This window comes from Crocuta crocuta, unplaced genomic scaffold (genome assembly GCF_008692635.1).
Source record: "Crocuta crocuta isolate KB4526 unplaced genomic scaffold, BGI_CrCroc_1.0 scaffold7, whole genome shotgun sequence".
In the NCBI taxonomy this organism is placed as follows: domain Eukaryota; kingdom Metazoa; phylum Chordata; class Mammalia; order Carnivora; family Hyaenidae; genus Crocuta; species Crocuta crocuta.
This window is the reverse complement of record NW_027531904.1, coordinates 6,868,014-6,891,515: the sequence shown is the minus strand read 5'-3', so window position 1 is coordinate 6,891,515 and position 23,502 is coordinate 6,868,014. Positions and strand designations below refer to the sequence as shown.

Below are 23,502 nucleotides of genomic sequence, written 5' to 3'. Positions count from 1 at the left end.
CCTCCAGGCATCCCATCTGTTGATGGGCACTTGGGCTGCTTCCATGATTTGGCTGTTGTACATAAAACAGCAATAAACTCAGGGGTGTGTCTGTCCCTTTCAATTAGTGTTTTTGTATTTGGGGGGTAAATACCCAGTAGTGTAATTCTTGGATTGTAGGATAGTTCTTTTTTTAATTTTTTGATGAACCCCCTCCCCATACTGTTTTCCACAGTGGCTGCACCAGTTTGCACTCCCACCAACAGTGCATGAGGGTTCCTTTCTCTCCACATCCTCACTAATACCTGTTGTTTCTTGTCTTCATGGTTTTAGCCATTCTGGCAGGTGTGAGGTGATCGCTCCCTTGTGCCTGACTTGCGTCTCCCTGATGAGAAGTCCTGTTGAGCATCTTTTCATGTGTCTGTTGGCCATCTGCATGTCCTCTTTGGAGGTAGGTTGCCTTTTAGTTTTGCTGATTATTTCCTTCACTGTGCAGAAGCTTTTTATTTTGATGGAGTCCTGATAGCTTATTTTTACTTTTGCTTTTATTTCCCTTGCCTCAGGAGACTGAGCTAGAAAAATGCTGCTACAGCCCATGTCAGAGAAGTTATTGCCTGTGCTCTCTTCTCAGATTTATTAAGGACTTAAGTCTCACACTTAGGTCTTTAATCCATTTTTAACTTTTTATTCATTAAAAAGATTTTTTTTATTTTTGAGAGGGAGAGACCGAGCGTGAGCAGGAGAGGGTGCTGTGCTGACAGCTCAGACCCACGAACTGTGAGATCATGACCTGAGCCAAAGTCAGGCGCTTAACCGACTGAGCCACCCAGGTGTCCCGAGTTTTTTTGTGCATGGTGAAAGAAAGTGGTCTAGTTTCGTTCTTTCGCATGTGGCTGTCCAGTTTTCCCACGCCACTTGTTGAAGAGACTTTTTCCTATTGTGCTTTCTTTCCTGCTTTGACAAGGATTAACGGACCATGTAGTTGTAGGGTTATTTCTGGGTTTTCAATTCTGTCCCACTGATCTGGGTGTCTGTTTTTCTGCCAGTGCCATACTGTTTTGATGACTACAGGTCTGTAATATAACAGGTCTGGAATTGTGATGCCTCCTGTTTTGATTGCTTTGCTATTCTGGGGTCTCTTGTGGCTCTGTGGAAATTGTAGGACTGTTTATGTTCTGGGTCTGTGAAAACTGCTGTCGGTATTTGGATGGGGCTTGTATGATGTCTATGAGACTCAACTTGCGGCCTAATATATGGTCTGTTGTGGAAAATGTCCGCTGCGCACCTGAGAAGAATGTGTGTGTGGGTCCTGGATGGAGTGTTGTCCATGTTGTTAGGTCTGTTGGTTTCCCGTCATGTGAGTCCTCTTCCCTCACCTCCGTCCGGTGTGTCCGTCATTGTGGGTGGAGTGCTGGAGCCTCCAGCTCTTCCTGTACGACGATTTCTTCCTTCAATTCTGTCAGTTTTTGTCTCCTATATTTTGATGGTCTGTCCTTAGGTGCATTTTTAAATATATTTTCTTGCTGTATGGAGCCTTTTATTAAAGGCTCCTTTTATTAAAAAAAAAAAAAGATTGGGAGTTACAAACCAAAGAGAGAGGAATACTAGCTTTTACATTAATAATTATTAATTATTACAATAATAGTTTTTCTTTAAATGAATTGGTCTCTTAAACCCTACAGACAACATAAAGTACAATTGCAAGCCAGTGCTACAATAATGAGTTTTTGTCATTGCCTGTGTATTTAGCTTCATTGAAGTCTTTATTTCTTTTTTTTTTTTTTTTAATTTTTATTTATTTCTAGGAGACAGAGACAGACAGCGTGAGCAGGGGAGGGTCAGAGAGAGAGGGAGTCACAGACTGAAACAGGCTCCAGGCTCTGAGCTGGCAGTCAGCACAGAGCCCGACGCGGGGCTCAAACCCACGAACCGCGAGATCATGACCTAAGCGAAAGTCGGACGCTTAACCGACTAAGCCACCCGGGCGCCCCTAAGTCTTTATTTCTTCATATGGCTTCAAGTTGCCTAATCTTACTGAGGATGCCTTGTAGGTGAGGACTCCCTTCCCTCCTGCTGCTTTTAAGTTTTGCTCTTTGTCTTTGGCAAGTGTGACTGTGATGTGTCTTAGTGTGGGTCTCTGAGTTTGCCTTACTTGGAGCTGATTGAGCTTTCTGGATGTTATGTTCATGTCTGTCTTCAAATTTGGGAAGTTTTCAGGTGTTATTTCTTCAAATGTTCTCTTTGCCCTTTCCCCCTCTCCTCTCTCCTGGACACGCGTGACCTGTGGTGTGCGTTGGTCCTTGTGTTGATGTCCTGTAGGTCTCTGGGGCTCTGGTCACCGTTGCCCAGTCGTTTTTTCTTCCTCGTCCTCAGCCTCAGTAGTTTCCATTGTTCTGTCTTCGATATCTGACTCTGCTCTGCCTGCTCAGCTCTGCCTTTGAATCCGTCTAGTGAAGTTCTCAGTGGAGTTCCTGTACTTTCCAGCTCCAGAGTTTCTTCTTGGTTTCCTATCTTAGATTTCCATTTTTGTTCACACTTTGACTTGCTCCACATCTTCCCTTAGCTCTGTAAGTACATTTAGATCATTGTTTTATTTACCTATTTTAAAAAATACTTATTTTTGAGAGAGTGCAAGCTGGAGAGGGACAGACACAGGGAGAAAGAGGGTCTGAAGTGGGCTCTGTGCTCATAGCAGAGACCCCGGCGCAGGGCTCAAACTCCCGAACCATGAGAGCGTGACCTGAGCTATCCAGGTGTCCCTGTTTTTTCCTTTGCGGGATGGGCCATATTGACCCATTTCTTTGTATGCCTTGTGACTTTTTGTTGAACTCTGGACATTTGAATCCAGTTATGTGGTAACTCTGGAAATTGGATTCTCCCCCTTCCCCGGGGTTGGCTGTTTTTTTGTTACTGTTTGTGCTTTCTTACTGTTGTAAGCCGTCTCTGTACCAAGGATCAGCGTGAGGTGTAAACCTTGACCTCTTAGGTCTTTCTGAAGCCTTTCCTTGAGCATGCGCAGCACAGTGACTTCCTAATTTTGCCCATATATACAGATGGTTTTGAATGTGCTAGTCTTTTAATGTGTGGCTCCTGAGAGGGGACGAGTGAAAAATGAAGGGGGAACAAAAAGGGCACTGGCCCTTCGAATTACCTGGAAGTCAATTGAACCGGAGTGGGGACAGGCTTGCAACTCTGAGGGGAGGCAGGACAACAGTGGCTGCCTGACTCTTGGCCCCTCTGTGACCAGAAGCAGCAGCCAGAACACAGAGCCCTGCTGTTAGGAGGACAGGTTCCTCTTGCCCGGCCCGACTCCTGCACCCCCCGTGTGGGCTGCTTAGGAACCTGTGCACAGCTGATGGCATGAGGGTGGGGTGGGGGGAGCCGCTACTGTGAAAGGGCTGAAACTGCCTGGAGTTGGTCAGTTTTTGCCATCCAGGCCTTCCCCTGGAAGTCGCAAGCCTTCAGCAAACCAGATTTCCGAAACTGTCGCCTAGGTGCGCAGACAGGCACTTCCTACCCTGCCTCTTCCCAGAATCCTCTCCCATGGTCATTTATGTGTCTGACTTTTGGTCAGAAACCTTGTGTACACGTGTAGAAGTTCATCTGGGGAATATTCAGAGTAGACCTGGTGGGCCGAGGTATCTTTGCCCAAGAACTCTGCAGCCTCACCAGTGGTGTCTGGTTTGTCGTGGCCCCAACACCAGGTGGACATGCAGCAGTTTTCGTTTGCATTTCCCCAAATACTAGTGAGGCTGGGCAGCCTTCCGTTTATTGGCTATTGGGAGTTGTTCTGTTTGAAAGTGCCTGTTTAAGTTTTTCTGTCCTTTTAAATTTTTCTTAGTGATTTGTTTTCTTCATATATGTTAGCTACAGGTCCCTTAATAGTTCTGTGTTCCGGATGTCATCTTCTGTGTTGTTTTCTCAGTCTCTGGTATCTTTTGATGTTAGCCAGTTGTTTTAGACATTTATGTTCTGTGTCTTAAAGCCCTTGTATGAGTGAAGTCATATGATATTTGTCTTTCTGTAACTAAGTTCACTTAGCATAATACCCTCTAGTTCCATCCATCTAGTTGCAAATGGCAGGATTTCATTCTTTTTGATTGCCAAGTAATATTCTATTGTATATACACCACATCTTTATCCCTTCATCCATTGATGGACTTTTGGGCTCTTTCCATACTTCAGCTATTGTCTAGCTCTACTATAGATATTTGGATGCATGTGTGCCTACGAGACAGCACACCTATATCCCTTGGATAAATACCTAGTAGTGCAACTGCTGGGTCGTAGGTTGTTCTATTTTTAATTTTTTGAGGAAACTCCACACTGTTTTCCAGAGTGGTTGCACCAGTGTGCATTCTCACCCGCAGTGCAAAAGAGATCCTCTTTCTCTGCATCCTCACCAGCATCTGTTACTGAGTTGTTAATGTTAGCCACTCTGACAGGTGACAGGTGGTATCTCATTGTGGTTTTGATTTGTATTTCCCTGATGATGAGTGATGTTAAGCATTTTTTCATGTGTCGGTTGGCCATCTGGATGTTGTCTTTGGAGAAGTGTCTGTTCATGTCTTTTGCCTATTTCTTCCCTGGATTATTGATTTTTTGGGGTGTTGAGTTTGATAAATTCTTTATAGATTTTGGATACTAACCCTTTATCTGATATGTCATTTACAAATATCTTCTCCCATTCTGTTGGTTGCCTTTTAGTTTTGCTGATTGTTTCCTTCACTGTGCAGCTTTTTATTTTGATGAGGTCCCAAATAGTTCAGTTTTGCTTTTATTTCTCTTGCCTCTGGAGATGTGTTGAGTAAGAAATTGATGCAGTCAAGGTCAAAGAGGGTTTTGCCTGCTTTTTTCTTGAGGATTTTGATGACTTATGTTTAGGTCTCTCATCCATTGTGAGTTTATCTTTGTGTGTGGTGTAAGAAAGTGGTCCAGGTTCATTTTTCTGCATGTCGCTGTCCAGTTTTCCCAGAGCCACTTGCTGAAGAGACTGTCTTTATTCCATTGGATATTCTTTCCTGCTTTGTCAAAGATTAGTTGGCCATACATTTGTGGGTCCATTTCTGGGTTCTCTATTCTGTTCCAGGGATCTGAGTGTCTGTTTTTGTGCCATACCATTTAACCATTTTTAAGTGTATAATTCATTGGTATTAAATACATTCACATTACTGTCTAACTAGCACCTTCAGGGCTTCTTTTTAATTCTCTACTGAAATTTTATACCCATTAAACACTAACTCCTCATACCTGCCCCCCATCCTCCCCCCCCTCCACCCCAGCAACCATTATTCTACATTCTGCCTAGTTTATATCTTCTTTCAGATGGCTGACCCTTATACCCATACCCAGGCATTTGAGATGCCAGCATTTTCCTGTACGTAAGTCCCATGCGTATTTGGGTCTATTTCTAGACTTTGTTTTTATCTACTGGTCTGTACCACTTTGCATTATAGAGGCTTTATAGGATATTTTGTTCTGATAGGGCTTGTACCTCTCTCCCTCCTGTCGTCTAATCATGTCTTTTTTACATTTTGGAAGTTCTTTTATATATTCTGGATACGTGTCCTTTATCAGGTACCTGATTTGCAAATATTTTCTCCTAGTTGGCAGTTTGTCTCTTTGTATCTTGTGCAAAGTGAGTCTAAAAAGTTGTTTAAGTCCAACTTAACCAATTTTGTTTATGGATCATGCTTTTGATGTCATAACTAAGAACTTTGCCTAGCCAAATACCATGAGTGTTTTATGTTCTTCTAAAAGCAGTATTGTTTTTGATTTTGTGTTTAGATCTTTGATGGGGGTTAATTTTTGCCTCAGGAGGAGAGAGGCAGAGATGGAGTTTTTTTTGTTTTGTTTTGTTTTTGCATGTGAATATCCAGTTATTCAACACCATCCGTTCAAAACACCATCCTCTCTTGCCTTTGCACCTTTTTCAAAAACCATTTGACCATATTTGTTTGGGGGCTTCTCAGACTCATTGCTCTCTTCACTGACCTGTGTTTCTGTCTTTTCACTAATTAATAGTACAGGCATCTTAGATGAGATAGGGTGATAGAATCAGCCTCCACGTTGGTTCTTTTAAAAATTCTTTGGCTTGTCTCGTTGGTGTTTCCATATAAAGTTTAGTGTTAGCTTCTCTGCTGGAATCACATGGGCTCTGCAGCCCATTTGGGGAGGACCCCCATCTCCCTTGGTTGAATATTCCAATCCGAGAACACAGTACGGCTGTTTATTTGGGCCTTTTCTCTTTCATCAGTACTTTGTGGTTTTCAGCATACAGATGCCATACATGTTTTGATTTATACCTAGGTATTTCATTGTTTTGGAGTTCTTTTAAGTGCTCTTTTGCAAATTTTAGTTTTGTTGATTGCTAGTATGTAGAAACGAGGTTGGTTTTGTAGGGAAACCTTGAATTCTATGTCCTTGCAAAACTACTAATTGAAGCTTTTTGTAGGTTCCTTGGAGTCTACACAACCGTGACCCCTGTGAATGAAGACTGTTTTGTTTCTTTTTTCTAATCTGTATCATTTATTTCTTCTTAGTGCGCTGGTTAGGAATCCAGTACAATACTCAATGGGAGTAGTGGGAGTAGATAACTTTGCCTTGTTTGTGATCTTATGAGGAAAACATGTAGTCTTTAGTTGTTGTGTTACTTGTAAGTTGACTTTGGTAGATGCAATGTATCAGGTTAAGGAACTTTCCCTTTCATTCCTAATTTTCCAGAAAATTTTATCATGGATTTTGTCAAATGCTTTCTTGCATCAGTTGATAAGATCATGTGGCTTTTCTTTGGTTATTATGGTAGGTTACACTGATGTTTTAAAAATTATATATAATTCACATACCATAGAATTCACCCTTTTATTTTTAAAAGTTTATTTTGAGAGAGAGCATGCGTGTGCATGGGGGAGGGAGAGAGAACCCCAAGAAGGCTCCGCACTGTCAGGGCCAAGTCCAAATGGGGCTTGATCTCATGAACCAGAAGTCAAAAGTTGGATGCTTAACCAACTGAGCCACTACACAGTTCAGTGGCTTTTAGTCCATTCACAATGTTGTGCAACAACCATGACCATAATCTAATTTCAGGACATTTTCATAACCCCAACCTCTTACCAGTTAGAAGTCACTGCCCATTAACCTCTAGTCTCTGGCACACCACCACTAATCGACTTTCTGTTCATATGGATTTGCCTCTTCTACAGGTTTCATATAAATGGAATCCTGCATGTGGCCTTTTGTGTCAGGCTTCTTTGACTTAGTGTTTTTAAGGTTCATCCATGTTGTAGCATGCATTCCTTTTTTTGAAGTTTCTTTATTTTGAGAGTGTGGGTTGGGGAGGGGCAGAGAGAACAGGAAAGAGCGAATCCAAGCAGGCTCCATGATGTCTGCGCAGAGCCCAACGTCGGGCACAAATTCACAAACTGTGAGATTGACCTGAGCTGAAACCAAGGGTCTTGATGCTCAACCAACTGAGCCAGCCAGGTGCCCCGTGTAGATTCCTTTTTATGCTGCATAATATTCTGTGTGGTGGTCCTTCATTTATCTTTGGTCAGCTGATGAACAGTTGAGTGGTTTCCACTTTTTTGCTATTATGAATAACAAACATTCATGTACATATTTTTGTACGAACATTTTTTAAAATATGTTCCTGTCACCTTCCACTCCCCTCCAAGTTTGTTTATTTTGAGAGCAAGTATGAGCGGGGAGGGGCAGAGAGAAAGGGAGAGAGAGAATTCCAATCAGGCTATCAGTGCAGATCCCAATATGAGGCTCTATCCCACAAACTGGGAGATCATGACCTGAGGCTCAACTGACTGAGCCACCCAGTCGCCCCAAACATGTTTTCAACTGGGTTAATACTAGGAGTGAGACTTATGGGTCCTATGGTAATTTAACTTTTTGAGATGATTTTCCAAAGCAACTGCATCATCTTCTATCCCAAGCCAGCCTTGCATTGCTGGGGTAAACCCTCCTTTGTCATGATGTAGTCTTTAATGGTTGGATTCAATTTGGTAATATTAAGGATTTTTTTGCCTGTTCACAAAGGATATTAGTAGTTTTCTTGTTTTGTTTCTGTGGTTTTGGTACCAGAGTCCTTCTCGTAAAATGAGTGAAAAGTGATAGGTCTACTGTTCTCTGAAAGAAATTGCATAGAATTGGTATTATTTCTAATTTAAATGTTTATTAGAATCCACCAATAATGCTTTCTAGGCCTAGAGTTTTCATTTTCAGGTTTTCAATGATGGATTAAATTTCTTGGATTGCCATAGGACTATTCAGATTCTTTCTTCTTGGGGGGGTGAGTTTGGTAATTTGTTTTTTCCAAGGAATTTGTCCACTTAAGTTGTCAAATTTCTACATAGAGTTTGTAATAGTCACTCATGATTCCTTTCAGGTTTCTGCAGTCTATAGTGACAGCCCTTGGGGCGCCTGGGCAGCTCTGTGGGTTAAGCGTCTGACTTTATTTGAGCCTCACGTTGGGCTCTGTGCTGACAGCTGAGCCTGGAGCCTGCTTTGGAATCTAGGTCTCCCTCTCTCTGCCCTTCCCTCCCTCACACTCTGTCCCTCTCACTCAAAATTATTAAAAAAATTTATAATGATAGCCCTACTTTCATTCCTGATACTAACCTGTTTTTTTCCTCTCATCATGAAAAGTTTACCAATCTTTTTTTTTTTTTTTTTTTTAAAGAATCAGATTTTGATTCATTTCCTTTATATTGCTTTGGTCTTTTCAATTTCATTTCTTCCTGCTCTTAGGTTTACTTCCTTTCTTTTCAGGATATTTTGTTGTTTTTTAGTTTCTTGACCTAGAAACTCATTGCATTGAGACTTTTCTTCTAATATAAGCATTTAATATTGTAACATTTTCTTTGTTGCTTTAGCTGCATCTCAAACTTTGATGTGTAGAAAATTTTTTTTCAGTTCAAAATATCTGCAAATTTCCTTTGAAACTTCCCCTCTGACTTCTGTATCATTTAGAACTGTGTTATCTAATTGCCAAGTTTTGGGGCATTTTCTGAGAGTTTTGTTATAGTTTAATTTTTCTTAAAATTTTTAAGGTCATTTATTCTGAGAGAGGGAGCATGTGTTGGGGAGGGGCAGAGAGAAAGAATCCCAAGTAAGCTCCACACTGTCAGCACAGAGCCTGACGTGGGGCTCCAACTCATGAACCATGAGATCATGACTGTGCCAAAACCAATAGTCAGATGCTTAATCAACTGAATCACCCAGGCGACCTGATCATTTAAATTTTATAAAAATTTGTTAAGGTTTATGTCCCAGACTCTAGTCTGTTTTCTTAACTATTCTGCATGCACTTTGCAAAAGAACATTTTCTGCTGTTCCTGGATGGTGTTCTACAACTGGCTCCAACTGGTTAGTGGTGGGAGTCATTTCTTACATAGTCTTGACTATTTTTTTATCTAGTTCTATCAGTTATTGAGAGAAGTGAAGTCTAATGGCAGATTTGTCAGTTTTTCCTTTATCAGTTTTTGCTTTGTATATTTCGAAGCAATTTTAGATATATTCACGTTTAGAATTGGGATGTCCCTGAAAACGGTGTAGGGAACTCCCAGGCTCTGCCTTTCCACAAAAGCAGCTAATGAACTGGTGGAAACTGTCGGAATCCACTTTTGCTGAAGTCTAGAAATCCAGTCAAAAGCTTCCAGTGACCCAGGGAAGAAAGAAGCAGATGCTTTGCGGTGAGTGTGCTACGATGTCTCGAATTGCCCATCACACCTTGGGGGGGGGAGCTCACAGTTTCGGAGCATTAGCACCAGAGTGGGGAATACAGTCCTTCTCAAAGAATAGGTACATGGGCTTCAACACAGCTGGCACTTGCCTAAAAGACCAACCTAAGAGCTGGCCTTTGTCTTCCTGGACTCTGTGCTCCCAAGGCTGGGTGACCTTGGCCAAAAGTGTTCAATGTCACTAGAATTGGCTGCAGCAGCTTGGACAAGAGACGATAGTTGGGACAAGCAACAGCCATATAAAAAGACGGGAAAGAAAGAAGTTGGGAAAGGAGATTATTTAGGGAAAGGCCTTTTCAAGCTCCCACAGTGTAACGAGGAACTGTGGAAATGTAGCCCACACCCGGGGCTCATGTGCTCTCGGAAAAGCCCAACAAAACACTCAGCTCTCACTCTGGTTGTCTTCAGGCTCCAGAAAGCAGGAAGTAGAGGCTGAGGGGCACCTGGGTGCTTCAGTCATTTGAGCATCCAAATGTTGACTTGGCTCAGGTCATGAACCCAGGATCGTGGGATGGGTCCCAATGTCAGGCTCTGTGCTGAACATGGAGCCTGCTTAGGATTCTCTTTGCCCCTCTGCCCCTTTCTCCCACTCTCTCTAAAAATAAAAAAATTTTGTTTAAATTAAAAAAAAAAGTAGAAAGCAGAGCCAATTGGTTAAGATGGTATTTTCCCCTCTTTTTTCACTTATTTTTAGTAATTTCTACACCCAACAAGGCGCTTGAACTCAGGACCCCAAGACCAAGCCTGTTGCATATGCCAACTGACCAGCCAGGTGTCCCTTACTTTTCTTTTAATAAGTGAGTTTAGCAAGGTTTCAGCATATAAGAGCAACATACAGACATCCACTGTGTTCCTATAGGCAGGCAACCACCAGAAACTGTAATTTAAAAATACCACAGCGGCATCAAGAAATCTGAAATACTAGGGATAAATCTGACAAAGATCTGTATATATGACCTATAAAGTATTACTGAGAGAAAACCTAAATAAATGGATAGATCACTTTTCCCTAAATTGATCTATAGATTCAATAATCCTAGATTCTTTTGCAGAAACTGTGACAAGCTAATTCTGAAATTCATATGAAAAAGCAAAGGACCTGGAAAAGCCAGAGTAACTTTTACAGGTAGGAAACTGGAAAGCTACCAGTACCTGATTTCAAGAGTTAGTATAAATCTACAGTAATCAGGACCGTGTAGTTTGGCCATTAAGACAAATGGATCAGTGGAACAGAAACTTATGGCAACTGATTTCTGACAAAGGTACAAAAGCAACACGGTGGAGAAAGGACATCCTTTTCAACTAGACATTGATATGCGAAGAAAATGAACTGAAAGTCCTAGCTGGAGCCATATACATAGATAGATACGCCCAGAGCCAAAATGGATCACAGAAGTAAATGCAAAACCTGAGATTATAAACTTCTAGAGAACATTTACCTCTTGGGTTAATGATGATTTCTTAGGCCAACAAAAGCACAACCCATGGGGCGCCTGGGTGGCTTAGTCGGTTAAGCGTCCGACTTTCGCTTAGGTCATGATCTCGCGGTTCGTGGGTTCGAGCCCCGCGTCGGGCTCTGTGCTGACTGCCAGCTCGGAGCCTGGAGCCTGTTTCAGTCTGTGACTCCCTCTCCCTCTGACCCTCCCCTGTTCACGCTGTCTCTCTCTCTCCTAGAAAAAAATAAAACATTAAAAAAAAAAAAAAAGCACAACCCAAAGAAAAACGGACTTCCTCAGACTTAAACCTCTGCTCTTCAAAGACCCTGTTAAAAACCTGGAAAGACAAGCCACAGACAGGGAGAGGGTCTTTGCAAAACATAGGACCAAGGGACTTGTGCGCACGTACACACGCCTTTTTATCGTGCTTCACAGACACTGCGTTGAAGGTTGTTCAAACTTGAAGGTTTGAGGCAGGCTGCATCCATCAAGTCTGTCAGGGCCATTTTTCCAACAGAATTTGCTCACTTATTGTCTCTGGTAATATTTCATACTCTTTGGTGATCTGTGATGAGTGATTATGACTTACAGCTCATGATGGTTGTTAGCAATTTTAGCAATAGTTTTTAATTAAGGTTAAGTACTTTTTCTTTGGAACTAATGCTACTGCACACTTCAGTGTACACTATCTGTAGCAGTTTATTAACTTTTACATGCTCTGGAAAACTAACAAAATTCCTTTGACTTGGTTTATTGTGGTGGTCTAGAACCAAATCCACATTATCTGAGCTGTGCCTGGATAGAGAAATCTCAAAACTCAATCCAGTTTTTAAAATGGGCAAAAAACAGGGAATAGGTACTTCACCAAACAAGGTAAGGATGGCAAATAAGCATGTGAAAAGATGCTCAACATCGTCAGGGAAGTGCAAATTAAAACTGCAATGAAGACCCTGCCTTGTATCTCCTAAAATGGCTACAATTATAAAAACTGACCATACCAAACACTGGAGAAGAGGCAGAGGAACTGAGACCTCCATCTGTTACTGGCGAGAATATAAAACAGTACAGCCACTTTGGAAAACAAACAGAGCTACCTTCCCTAAGACCCAGCTGTTTTACTCCTTGGTATTTTTCTCCCCTGGAAAGTACATCTCCATACAAAGCCTTGTGCTTGAACGTTAACAAAGCTTTATTTTTAATAGCCCCAAACTGGAAACAAGCCAAATGTGAATAACCCATAAGAGGTGAATAAACCGTGGTCTCCCTGCACCGTGGAATACGTGGGTAAATCCTTTTTCTACCATAAAAAGGAATGAAATATGGACACAATATGGATGAATTTCAAAATGAAAAAGTCAAAGAGCCAGACCAAAAAATATATACTACAGGATTCTATTTAGTTAAAACTCTAGAAAATCCAAACTCCTCTACGGCGACAGAAAGCAGATGAGTGGTTGGCAGGGGTGGGCAACGGGCGGGGACACTGTAGATTAACAGTTATGTTCAGAAACTGGATTGTGGGGGTGGTTTCACAGGTGTGTAAAACTGTCAACATGGATCCAAGTGTACGCTTTAAATGTGCATTTTCTACTAAAAAGGCTGTTAAGCCAAAAAAGCAAGGTGTCCTGTTAGGGACAGACAGCAATGCAAGCAGAAACTTCTGCAGCAGGAGGTAGAGTTTTTCTCTCAATCTAGAAATGCACAGAAGTACATAAAAACCATACTCCCAACAAAAAAATCTTACATTTTTTTAGTTTTTTTCTGTTTTCCACAGACCAAACCAACCAAAAAGTGATTTGGTGGGGAGAAAAAAAAACAATGTATCTTCTTGAAAGGTAAGTATACACATTTTAATTTATTTTTAACAATATATTTATATTTTTAAAAACAGGACACGTATACATCTGACTAAGCAGCACGGCAAGACACAGACCAAATCCATGCTGGTGAGTTTTGAGAACCATTGAATGTGCAGACAGTAGTACTGGCAGAGGCAGACACAATAGGAATAAATAGTGCTTTGGGGAGAGCAGTAGTGATCAATAGGGTAGGTAAGGATGTGGCCGCTGTAGCAGGAACACCTCCCCAGTACTGCTTTGTGCAAAGTTCCAGATCTCCACAACAGAAATGGCCCAACCCCTCCCAACAGCCTCCCAACCTGGCAACTACAGGCATAGATGAACTCGGGCCCAGTGCGCAGAGGGATGGGGAGACTCAACCCAGAGAAAAACTGAAGAAACACAGTTCAGACCGGCATATGTGTTCACACACACACACACACATCCCCCCAAAGGGCATTGCACTATAACAGAACTGTACACGGTTTAACACAGGAGCTCCCAGCCTCCCCGTCACCTCTTTGGCAGTAGGTCAGGCCCTCTGAGCTTCTGACACACAGACACATCCTCAGCAGGAGGAAGGCTGTCCTGTGTGGTGGAGACAGATCTTTAGGTGACAGCAAAGCTACTGTAGCTAGAGTGTTAATGGAACATCCCTCCACAAAGAAGATGTTAGTTACTAATGATAATGACCGCGTACGGGCCACTACTACTCCAGGTCCCTACCCCGGGGACGGGCACACTCCTTTTCCTATACAACAGTGAAATACAAGCCCTTAATCGTGCTCCAGCAAGTAGAAATATGGGATAGAGAAAAATTAGGTTCCATATGCTAAAATTTGCACTTACTGCTATGAATTAAGTTTTAATGTATTTCTTGGGTCAAACCAAAATCAAGGTTTTAAAGACCCACTAAGCCTACGATGGCCTTTCATCTGTGACACTCATTTGTTTCTGTAAGTTAGGCCCGGGGTAGCGGAACCTGTCCAGATTCTCAAGCACTCCTAAACTCAAGGAAAATGAAAGCCACCCTCTAAATTAGGTCTAGTCTAGGCACAGGAAGCCACAGCTGGCTGACCGCTCAGGGCCTCTCAGGACTGGATGTTGGTCGAATTGAGGATTCGAGAAGTAGCATCAGATTTGGAAGCCTTTGAAAGTTCTCGCTGTTGAAAAATAAACAACATCAGTGGCAGTACTGTCCCTCTTCTATATAGCCCGCCCTCGTAAGCATGAGTAAATGTCAGCACGAAGTCCCCTGAGGGCTGTTTCTCTGAGACCGAGGTCCCTCTCGAGCACAGGTTGTTAGGAACACAAGATGAGAGACTCTGAGCACCATTCTGTTAGTCAGAGATTAAGCATGTGCACGTATGCCCGGGACCCCTTTCCTTAGTCCGTACATTCTGTTAAAACCTCCCAGAAGAGAAGCCCTTCATGTCCCACAAAGTACTCTATTGAGTTGTCAAGCTAGGCAGGCAACAACCTTTGGTCTTTTGAGCCCTTTGTAAAGCAATGGGCCAGACCGTCTATCTACCAATCCCTGGGGCTGAGGGCCTTGTAACCTGCTGGTGATTTGATCTCATGCTGGAGCACAGGGAAAAGAAGACAAAGTGTGAATGACCACTGAGCGAGAGGTTAGTAGAGGTTAGTCTATCGGCTTTGGTGCCACCTGCTGGAGTCTATTACCAGCCACAGCAGCCAAAACCAGATTAGAGACAAGCAGGGTACATTTAAGCCCCATGTGGATGATCTGGAGCTTGGCTAAACAAGCAAGGAAGAGAAAGCTGGACCCTCTGTCCAGCAATCTGGCTAGCCAGAGCAACAGGTCTTCTATATATAAAACCATACCGATCCTATAATTAGAAAAAGGTGCCATAATATGAAGCTGTTTCAATGCTCAAAACAAGCTTGTGCCTTGGGCAACTGCCCAGTTCTGTCACTGCAGCAGGAGGAGTGGGCACCGGGCTCTAATGCAATGCCTCCCCCTCCCACCCCCCCAGAGGGAGAGGAGCAGCCTTGCTTTCCAGGAGGGAAGACACATTGTTAAGGGCAGTGCAGTTAAGCGTTAGTAAACACGGAGTAGGTTACTAGGAACTGAGGAGCATCTGGAAACACCTTCCAGTGCCACATTATGCTTTAGCAGCTCAATGAGGTAGAAACAGGCAAGGAAAGGAACAGTGGCTAGCTCACGGAAGACAGAAAGTTGGCAAGTCAGCCCTAAGGGGTTAGTAAGTCATATACTCCAGGAAACAATCAGCACACAGGCCAAGAACCTCATGACAGGCAGCACACAGCTGGGGCGCCCCTCCCCATGTGATGGGGCCTCTGTTCTTTCTGGCACAGTGGAGGCCTCTGCTGTCACAACTGGGGAGGGTGAAGGTCTTCTGTTGTGAGCTAGGTGCTAAAAAATAAAAACTTTGCCTGACTTTAGGTAGGGCTGAGAATCCAATTCAAGTCTGAACAAGTTTTCGGATTAATTAGCAGATTAGTCTATTGGGACTTAAGTCAGAAATCCTTAAGGTCCGCGTTAGGAATTTCTGCTTCCTCTGTAAAAACAGGTTCTGTGGTAGCACAGCTAGATGATTGGTTAGTGTAGCCCCGTGCCCAGACCGGAATGAAGCCAGCAGATGGGACAGAGGAGTTTGGAAAGCGGACGTGGGACATGCAGGGTTGCCATACAGACCTGAAGCCCAACAGTGGAGCTGTCAGAGAGGGGCGGATCCTTCTAAGAACAAAGAATGGAGACAATTACCAAGAACTCCACCAAGAGAGCACCAGGGCAGTGAGCAGAGGGCCACCTCCTGCAGCCAGGGAATGGTATTTCTTAAGCAGAAGGATCCAGGTTACATATCTAGTTGCTGCTGCCAACTTCTTTCTTGTACACCCCTTAACCCACCCTGCCCCGTGCCATGGTCAAAGCAGGAAAGGGATTCTCAGCCTTCAAAGAACTGTCCTAACAGCCTGGGTGCCCTTGGGAAGATACCCGCTCTGCCCCAACTGTGTGCTCCCCAGAGACTGGTAGATATCAGAAAAGGTGAATTACCGCAAACTCAGAATAGGTGCTGGCAACAGAATTAATGCTGAAGTTGCGCTGGAGGGGGGCCGAGGCAGGGTACCCACCACTCAGGATGCTGCCATTGAGCTCCAGGTTCTCCTTGTTGGCTCCGTGCCTGCCAGCACGGGGTGTTTTTTTACCCGAACAAGTGGAAGTGGTGACTGGCTGCAGAGAAAGGAAGGAGAGAGCTGTGCACCAACCTCACAGTGAACGCACGCACGCACCCCAACGGCTGATACCGTCTTTGTTATTCATGGGTCTATAATCCTCTACTTGTGGCTTAAAAAAAAATTCTACATTCTTAATGACCTGCAGAATACCTATCTTGAGCACAGTCTGTAAAATAAAGGTACACTTAGCACACCTTCCCCACCTCTCCTGATGGGGGAGTTCCCGATTCTGTCTCGTGACCCAGTGTCGCTGGGCTCGAACCCACACACGGACCTCCCTCAGCAGCAGCTGAAGACCAGGGTTCCACTGAACCTGACTGCATCCTGGCGATTCCCACCATAGTACTGGGGTTCAGGATGACCACTGGTTTTGTTTCTTGTTTTTTGACAGATATGCTAGCTNGGTGGGGGGGGGGGGGGGGAGGGAGGGGCCGGGCAAAGGGGCCGGGGATGTCCTTGAACACGGAGTATACATACTAACCTTGCTGCCAGAAGGTGGAAGTCGAGACACAGGGGAGCGGTAGATTGTCCCCCCAAAGACAGGCCGAATGCTGCTGTTGGCCGTAGCGTTGGACATGGTGGTAGTGTTGAGCTAAAGAGAATAACAGAGATTATGGGGGTGGGATAACCTGCCTCGTGGCCCATCCCTCCACTGTAGAGAAAGGAGTACGGGAAACAGTCTAAGAAAGATGGGTTTATATGGTTAAGAGCTGAGAGGAAAACTGTGACAAGTATTGAAAGTATTTCTGTCCAGACTGAACTGTAAATGGTACAGCCGTTTTGTTCCTAAATCTATCATATTTAGGTATTTACCCAAGAGAACTGAAAACAGATATCCCTACAAAGACCTATACAGAAACGTAGCAGCTTTAGCTGTAATAGTCCAAACACTGCCCACCAGCCAAGTGTCCATCGACAGGCAAATGGATAAGCAAATCGTGCGAGGGAATACTGCTCCGTAGTAAAAAGGAGTGACCCATTATACATGCAACAACACAGATGAATTTCAAAAAAACTTATGCTAAATGAAAGAAGCCAGACCAAAAAATACATACTGTATGATTGTATTTATATAAAACATTAAGAAAATGTAAACTAGGGGCACCTGGGTGGCTCAGCTGGTTGAGCATCCAGCGACTCTTGATTTCGGCTCAAGTCATAATCTTGTGGTTTGTGGGTTCGAGCCCTAGGTTGGGCTCTGCACGGACAGTGTGGAGCCTGCTTGGAATTCTCTGTCCCTCTCTCTCTGCCCCAACCCCACTTATGCTCTCTTTCAAAATAAAATTTTTTAAATAAGCGAACAAAAAAGAGAGCCACAAAACACTTTCTGTCCGTCAACAAAACACCATAAAAAGACTACATGAGACACAAATGCTGCCAACAGACATGGCAAGAGGCCCGGCCCCCATCAGTAATGAGGGGCCAGAAACCGAATCATGAGACGCAGCTTCACACCCTTGGCAGACAAGACTTAAAGTGTGAAAGCACCACATGAACCAGGATCGGAGCCGGCCCAACACTCAGACGCTGCCACAGGCAGCACCGATCATTATAACCACCGTGGGTCAGAGGGAGGGATCAGGGCAGCCAGGACTTGAGAAATGTCTGATCACGATAAACTAAGATTGTATTTTTAGGCAATCTTTCTGCCCACTGTGGGCCTGAAACTCACAGCCCCGAGGTCCAGGGCTGTTCCACCGGCTGAGCCAGCCAGGTGCCCCTTAAGAGCAAGGGCCATCTTTCTTCTTTTTATGCTCAGCATGTAGCACAGAGGTTTGCAAACTTTTCATTAAAACAGACCTTTCTAGAATTAATTTTTAATGTTCTATGTTTTTAAAAGCTTATCAAGATTTTAAAGTTAGAGAGAGAGAGCGCACTCGGGCACATGCATGCCAGGGGAGGAGCAGAGAGAGAATCCCAAGCAGGCTCTGCACTGTCAGAGCCTGCATGTGTGGAGCCCCATGCAGGGCTTAAACTCATGAAATATGAGATCATGACCTGAGCTGAAATTGAGAGTCAAATGCTTAACCAACTGAGCCACCCAGATGCCCCTGTCACATTATTTTCATAATAAAACTATTATGGGGTGCCTGACAGGCTCAGTCGATAGAGTGTGTGACTGTTGATCTCAAGGTTTGAGTCTCCAACCCACGTGGGTTGGAGAGATCACTTAAAAATAAAATATAGGGGCACCTGGCTGGCTCAGTTGGTTAAGCCTCCGACTTCGGCCCAGCTCACGATCTCACAGTGAGTGGGTTTGAGCCTCACGTCAGGCTCTGTGCTGACAGCTCAGAGCCTGGAGCCTGCTTTGGATTCTGTATCTGTAGCTCTCTTTGGCCCTCCCCTGCTCATGCTGTCTCTCTCTCTCTCTCAGAAATAAAAAACATGAAAAAAAAATATATAAACTATTTAATATTGTGCCACCTGGGTGGCTCAGTCAGTTAAGCATCTAACTCTTGGTTTTGGCTCAGGTCATGATCTCACACTTTTGTGAGTTAGAGCCCATTAGACTTGGGATTTTCTGTCTCTTCTCTCTGCTCCCCCAACCCTACCCCACTTGCACTGTCTCTATCTCTCTCAAAATAAATACAACTTTAAAAAACTAAAATAGGGCCTCTGGGTGGCTTAGTCGGTTAAGCATTGGACTTTGTCTTAGGTCATCATCTCACTGTTCCTGAGTTTGAGCCCCGAGTCAGGTTCTGTGCCGACAGCTCAGAGCCTAGAACATGTTTTGGATTCTGTATCTCCTCTCTCTCTGCCCCTACCCTGCTCACGGTGTCTCTCTCAAACATAAAATTTTTAAAATTTAAATAAAAACTACTATCAACAATAGCGAAGTCAGTTAAGCATCTGACTTTGGCTCAGGTCATGACCTCATGGTTTGTGGGTTCGAGCCTTGCATCAGGCTCTGTGCTGACAGCTCAGAGCCTAGAATATGCTTTGGATTCTGTATCTCCTCTCTCTCTGCCCCTCCCCCTCTCATGCTCTCTCTCTCAAAAATAAACATTTAAAAAAATTAAAAAGTAGGAAAACCAAATACTCTCAGTATAAAAAAGTTATACTGCAGGTGATTTTTTTTTTTTTAAGTAAACTCTACCCCCAACGTGGGGCTCACAGTCACAGCCCCGAGATCAAGAGTTGCACGCCCTGACTGAGCCAGCCAGGCGCCCTTGCAGGTGCTTTTTAAATGATCCATTGGTTATAAAATATGAGCTGAGGGAAGAGAAAGGAAATAATGCTCTACTTCATTTACCAAAGAAAAGGCTAAAGTATCCCATTTGCTAAACATGAAAGTCTTTCACAGAATATCATGGTCACTTGTTGGAATTTCTAGGATGAACCTCGGAAGGTCTTCATCATTACAGAATGTTGATGGTCATGGTCTCCCCCGAGATTAATCCAAGGCCTCAACCACAGGCACCCATCAAGGCTGGCCACTGCTTGACTGTCATTATCAAATTATTACTTGGGATTAAGTACTGCCTTTTGTTCACACTTTCAGATGGACTCAACCTGGAAGGTCCCCCAAACCCGTTCCCGACTGTAGGGCAGAAGGTGGGAGGCTGCCAAGAGCCCAGCCTCAACAACCCCTCGTAAAGAGCGGGTCACAAAGCCTCACGGTCACCTTGCGCACTTTGCCTGGTGTGTTGGGTGCCAGTCCTCGCCGCTTGCTGGGGGTCCGCGGAGCGCTGCCGTAGAGCATCTCTGTCTCGGTCTGCTTCCTGTTCTTCAGTTGCTGTGTGAAAGTCAGAAGGAACAATGAAAAACCCCAGGAAGGCAATAGGTGTGGGATGGGACAGAAGCAGGGGCAGACAGCTAGTGCCAAGTGCCCAAACCCAGAGCTCAGAGAGCTGCGATGGGCTAGCCCTTCAGCCAGGCCAGCTCCCGGCAGAGACCCTGGGCTGCTCACATTACCGTCGTCGTCTGCCCACCCTGTGCTCACTTACTCTTTCTTGCTTGGCTCGCTCTTTCTCCATTCGATGCATCTCCCATTGTTCTGTTACATACTCCATGAATTTCTGCCCATTCACCACAAATGCCTTCGAATGCTCCTGTTCCCACATTTCAATCCGTGCCTTCAGCTCCTCTTCCAGCTGAGACCACAAAGAAAAACACGTTAATCACTTCAAATCCTTGGTATGAAACCCAGATGAAAGTATTCTCCCAAAGGAAGACTCCCGCCCCAGAGCACATAAGCCGAATTTCAGCTAGTTGGCCTCCCGCGGCTACAGGTCAGGGGGACCTGGAGACAAATCCTAGGGACAGTTCAGTCATGGCACACAGGAAGGTGGGAAACCCAGAGTCTAACTAACTGAGTTTTGGTGCCTCAAGCTGGAGGCACTGGGGAGGACAAGCAGCATTAGATAGGCAGTGAAGGTGAAGAGCACCCCAATCTGCTTTCGGATCTGGAGTCTACTTACTGGCTATGAAAAGGTGGACAAGTTACCTAAGTTCTCAGGGCCTCAGTTTCCTCATTAAAAATGGAAATTACTAAAATAGAACTACCCTGTGACCCAGCAATTGCACTGCTAGGTGTTTCTCCAAGGGACACAGGTGTGCTGGTCCAAGGGGCACACACACCCCCATGTTTATAGCAGCGCTACTGACAGTAGCCAGAGTATGGAAAGAGCCCAAATGTCCATCGACAGATGAATGGATAAAGATGTGGTACATATACACAATAGAGTATTACTCAGCAACCAAAAAGAATGAAATCTTGCCATTTGCAGCTACGTGGATGGAACCAGAGGGCATTATGCTAAGTGAACTTAGAGAAAGACAACATCCTGTGACTTCACTCACGTGAATTTAAGATACAAAAACAGATGAACAGATGAAGCAAAAATAATATAAAAACAGGGAGGGGAACAAAACATAAAAGACACTTTTTTTTTTTTTAATGTTTTATTTATTTCTAGGAGAGAGAGAGAGACAGCGTGAGCAGGGGAGGGTCAGAGAGAGAGGGAGTCACAGACTGAAACAGGCTCCAGGCTCCGAGCTGGCAGTCAGCACAGAGCCCGACGCGGGGCTCGAACCCACGAACCGCGAGATCATGAGCTAAGCGAAAGTCGGACGCTTAACCGACTAAGCCACCCAGGCGCCCCCCAAGACACTCTTAAATACAGTGAACAAACAGGGTTGCTGGAGGGGCAATGCGGGGGAGGGGCACTAAGGAGGACACTTGGCATGAGCACTGGGGGTGTTACACCTAGGGGATGAATCACTGGAATCAATTCCTGAAATCATTATTGCTGCATATGCTAACTATCTTGGGTATAAATTTAAAATAATTCATTAATTTAAAAAAATTTTTACTGGAAATGACTAAATGGAAAATATTTTGTAATAGTATCCAGCACTTAATTCAATAAACGCTATTACTGTTAAAATGGAGAACAGTAATGAAGCCCACAGCACTTGCTCAGAAGTTTGTCTTTTGTTACAGGCTGAATTGTATCCTCCCTAAATTCACGTTTAAGTCCTAACCCCCACCCCCAGCACCTCAGAATGTGGCTTTTTTTGGACAAACAGGTAATGAACTTAAATGAGGTCATTAGGGTGGGTCCTAACCCAACATGCCTGGTGGCTTTGTTGGAGAAAAATCTGGACACAGATACATACAGAAGGAAGACCATGGAAAGATACAGGGAAGGAGGAAAGTCATCCTCAAGTCAAGGAGAGAGGCCTCAGAAAGAACCGACCCTACTATACTTTGATCTCAGACTAGAGCCTCCAGAACCGTGAAAACATGAATGTGTTGTTGGAGCCGCCGGGCCGCAAGAAGCTAATCCTTGCCAAAGCTCATCAGCCTTGGATTTCAGCAGCTAGGAAGGCTCAGGAGATACTTAAACTGGCCTAAGCTTTAGAAGAGAAGACAGTTCCAGGGCAGGACAGTTCAAAGCAAAGGATACTGTAGCCAAGCAACAAAAACTCAGTGGCAATATTACCTTAGGGAGTATTTTTTGAAGTTTGGCTCGTTGCTTTTCTTCTTTTAGAAGATTCCCTCCACGGTTTGTAAATCGACTTGGATCTGAAGCTTTTCTCTGTGGAAAACAGATTTTACTTAGAGTAAGCCCTGAGATGGTCAGTCAGAGCAGCTACTTCTGCTAAGACTCCTTGCTTTCATAAGCTGATCTGTACTAAGGAGACTCCAAGAGAGTTCTGGATTCTCTTCCACTGGCGGCAGAGAGAGGATGGAGTTCCACAACTAGGGGAGCGGGGTACGGGCCCCGCGGGCAGGCGTGAGGCCACGCACACGGGTGCGGCACGATTATGGTTTGTTTCCTTTCTGGTCTCAAATGAGGTATGCTTTAATATGGAGTGCACAATGTCACTGGCTCCCCTACTTGGTTCAGATGTCAGACGTGACTTGTCACCTACAGGGAATGAGGTATGTGGAGGGACAAGGGAAAGGTCTACACTCGGACAGCCCTACGTACCCACTCACCCCTGGCAAATTGATGATATGACTTAAATGTGCCCAATTAAGAGGTTTATAATCTGGTTTTTATGAAATTAACACTCACAAAATGGGCAAGTAAAAATGTATAGTGTTAGGCTTCTTTTTAATATTTTTTTAATGTTTATTCATTTTTGAGGGAGCATGAGAGAGATCGTGAGCAGGGGAAGGGCAGAAAGAGAGGGAGACAGAATCCCAAGCAGGCTCCGCGCTGTCAGCACAGAGCCGGATGGTGGCTGGGGTCGATCTCACGAAGTGGGAGATCATGACTTGAGCTGAAATCAAGAGTCAGACACCTAACCGACTAAGCCACCCACCCAGCCACCCCCATTTCTGGCTTCTGTCCCTCTATCACGTACATAGTATATCAGAACATAATCTAAGCATGTAATTTGTACGTATAAATTAGGTTTATATACTCTAAAGTAGGAGCAGATCGTCAGAAAAGTTCAGAAACAATCTTGACAGTTTGGGGGCCGAGCTTGTAACGAAATTCTTCCAGAATTCAGAATTCTGGAAGGCTCCTTCCAGACCATCTGATTGACGACCGCCTATTAAACACTAACTAAAGGGACAGTTAAATACCGGCACGTCAACAAGACTTGCTTATACTCTTTCTTCTGCTTCCAGCCAGAAGTTAAGGAGTAACCGAGGCCTAGGACGTCTGCTCTGAAACAGCCGTAGGAGACACATCTCTCTCTCTCCAGGTGTGAGTCCTAGTTTCCCGCCTATAAACCTGAAGGAGTTGAGCTCAGGATTCTCTCATGGCCCCTTCCAGCTCTGAGAAGGACTCCGCTGGTGCCCCACACATCTTGTCT

General features: G+C 44.2%; 1 protein-coding gene and 1 long non-coding RNA gene across 6 annotated transcripts in view; one reads left to right on the top strand and one right to left on the bottom strand.

Annotated features, from left to right (window-relative positions):
- LOC144240174 (uncharacterized) overlaps positions 1–13,115 on the top strand; it is an 18,864-nt gene extending 5,749 nt beyond the window's left edge. Inside the window, exons 2-3 of the long non-coding RNA XR_013337635.1 lie at positions 313–430; positions 13,056–13,115. This is a non-coding gene — a long non-coding RNA (uncharacterized LOC144240174). The remainder of the gene's footprint in view (positions 1–312; positions 431–13,055) is intronic.
- Positions 12,988–23,502, bottom strand: part of PRC1 (protein regulator of cytokinesis 1) — a 24,858-nt gene continuing 14,343 nt past the window's right edge. Inside the window, exons 9-15 of one of the 5 annotated variants that reach the window (XM_077774420.1) lie at positions 22,173–22,268; positions 20,172–20,318; positions 19,850–19,960; positions 16,706–16,816; positions 16,043–16,219; positions 15,683–15,724; positions 12,988–14,165 (exon numbers count right to left, since the gene is read on the bottom strand). In XM_077774420.1, coding sequence (XP_077630546.1) covers positions 14,094–14,165; positions 15,683–15,724; positions 16,043–16,219; positions 16,706–16,816; positions 19,850–19,960; positions 20,172–20,318; positions 22,173–22,268 — 756 coding nt within the window. In that variant the 3' untranslated portion in view covers positions 12,988–14,093. The remainder of the gene's footprint in view (positions 14,166–15,682; positions 15,725–16,042; positions 16,220–16,705; positions 16,817–19,849; positions 19,961–20,171; positions 20,319–22,172; positions 22,269–23,502) is intronic. The other 4 variants (XM_077774421.1, XM_077774422.1, XM_077774423.1 and 1 more) reach the window with 4 other exon arrangements.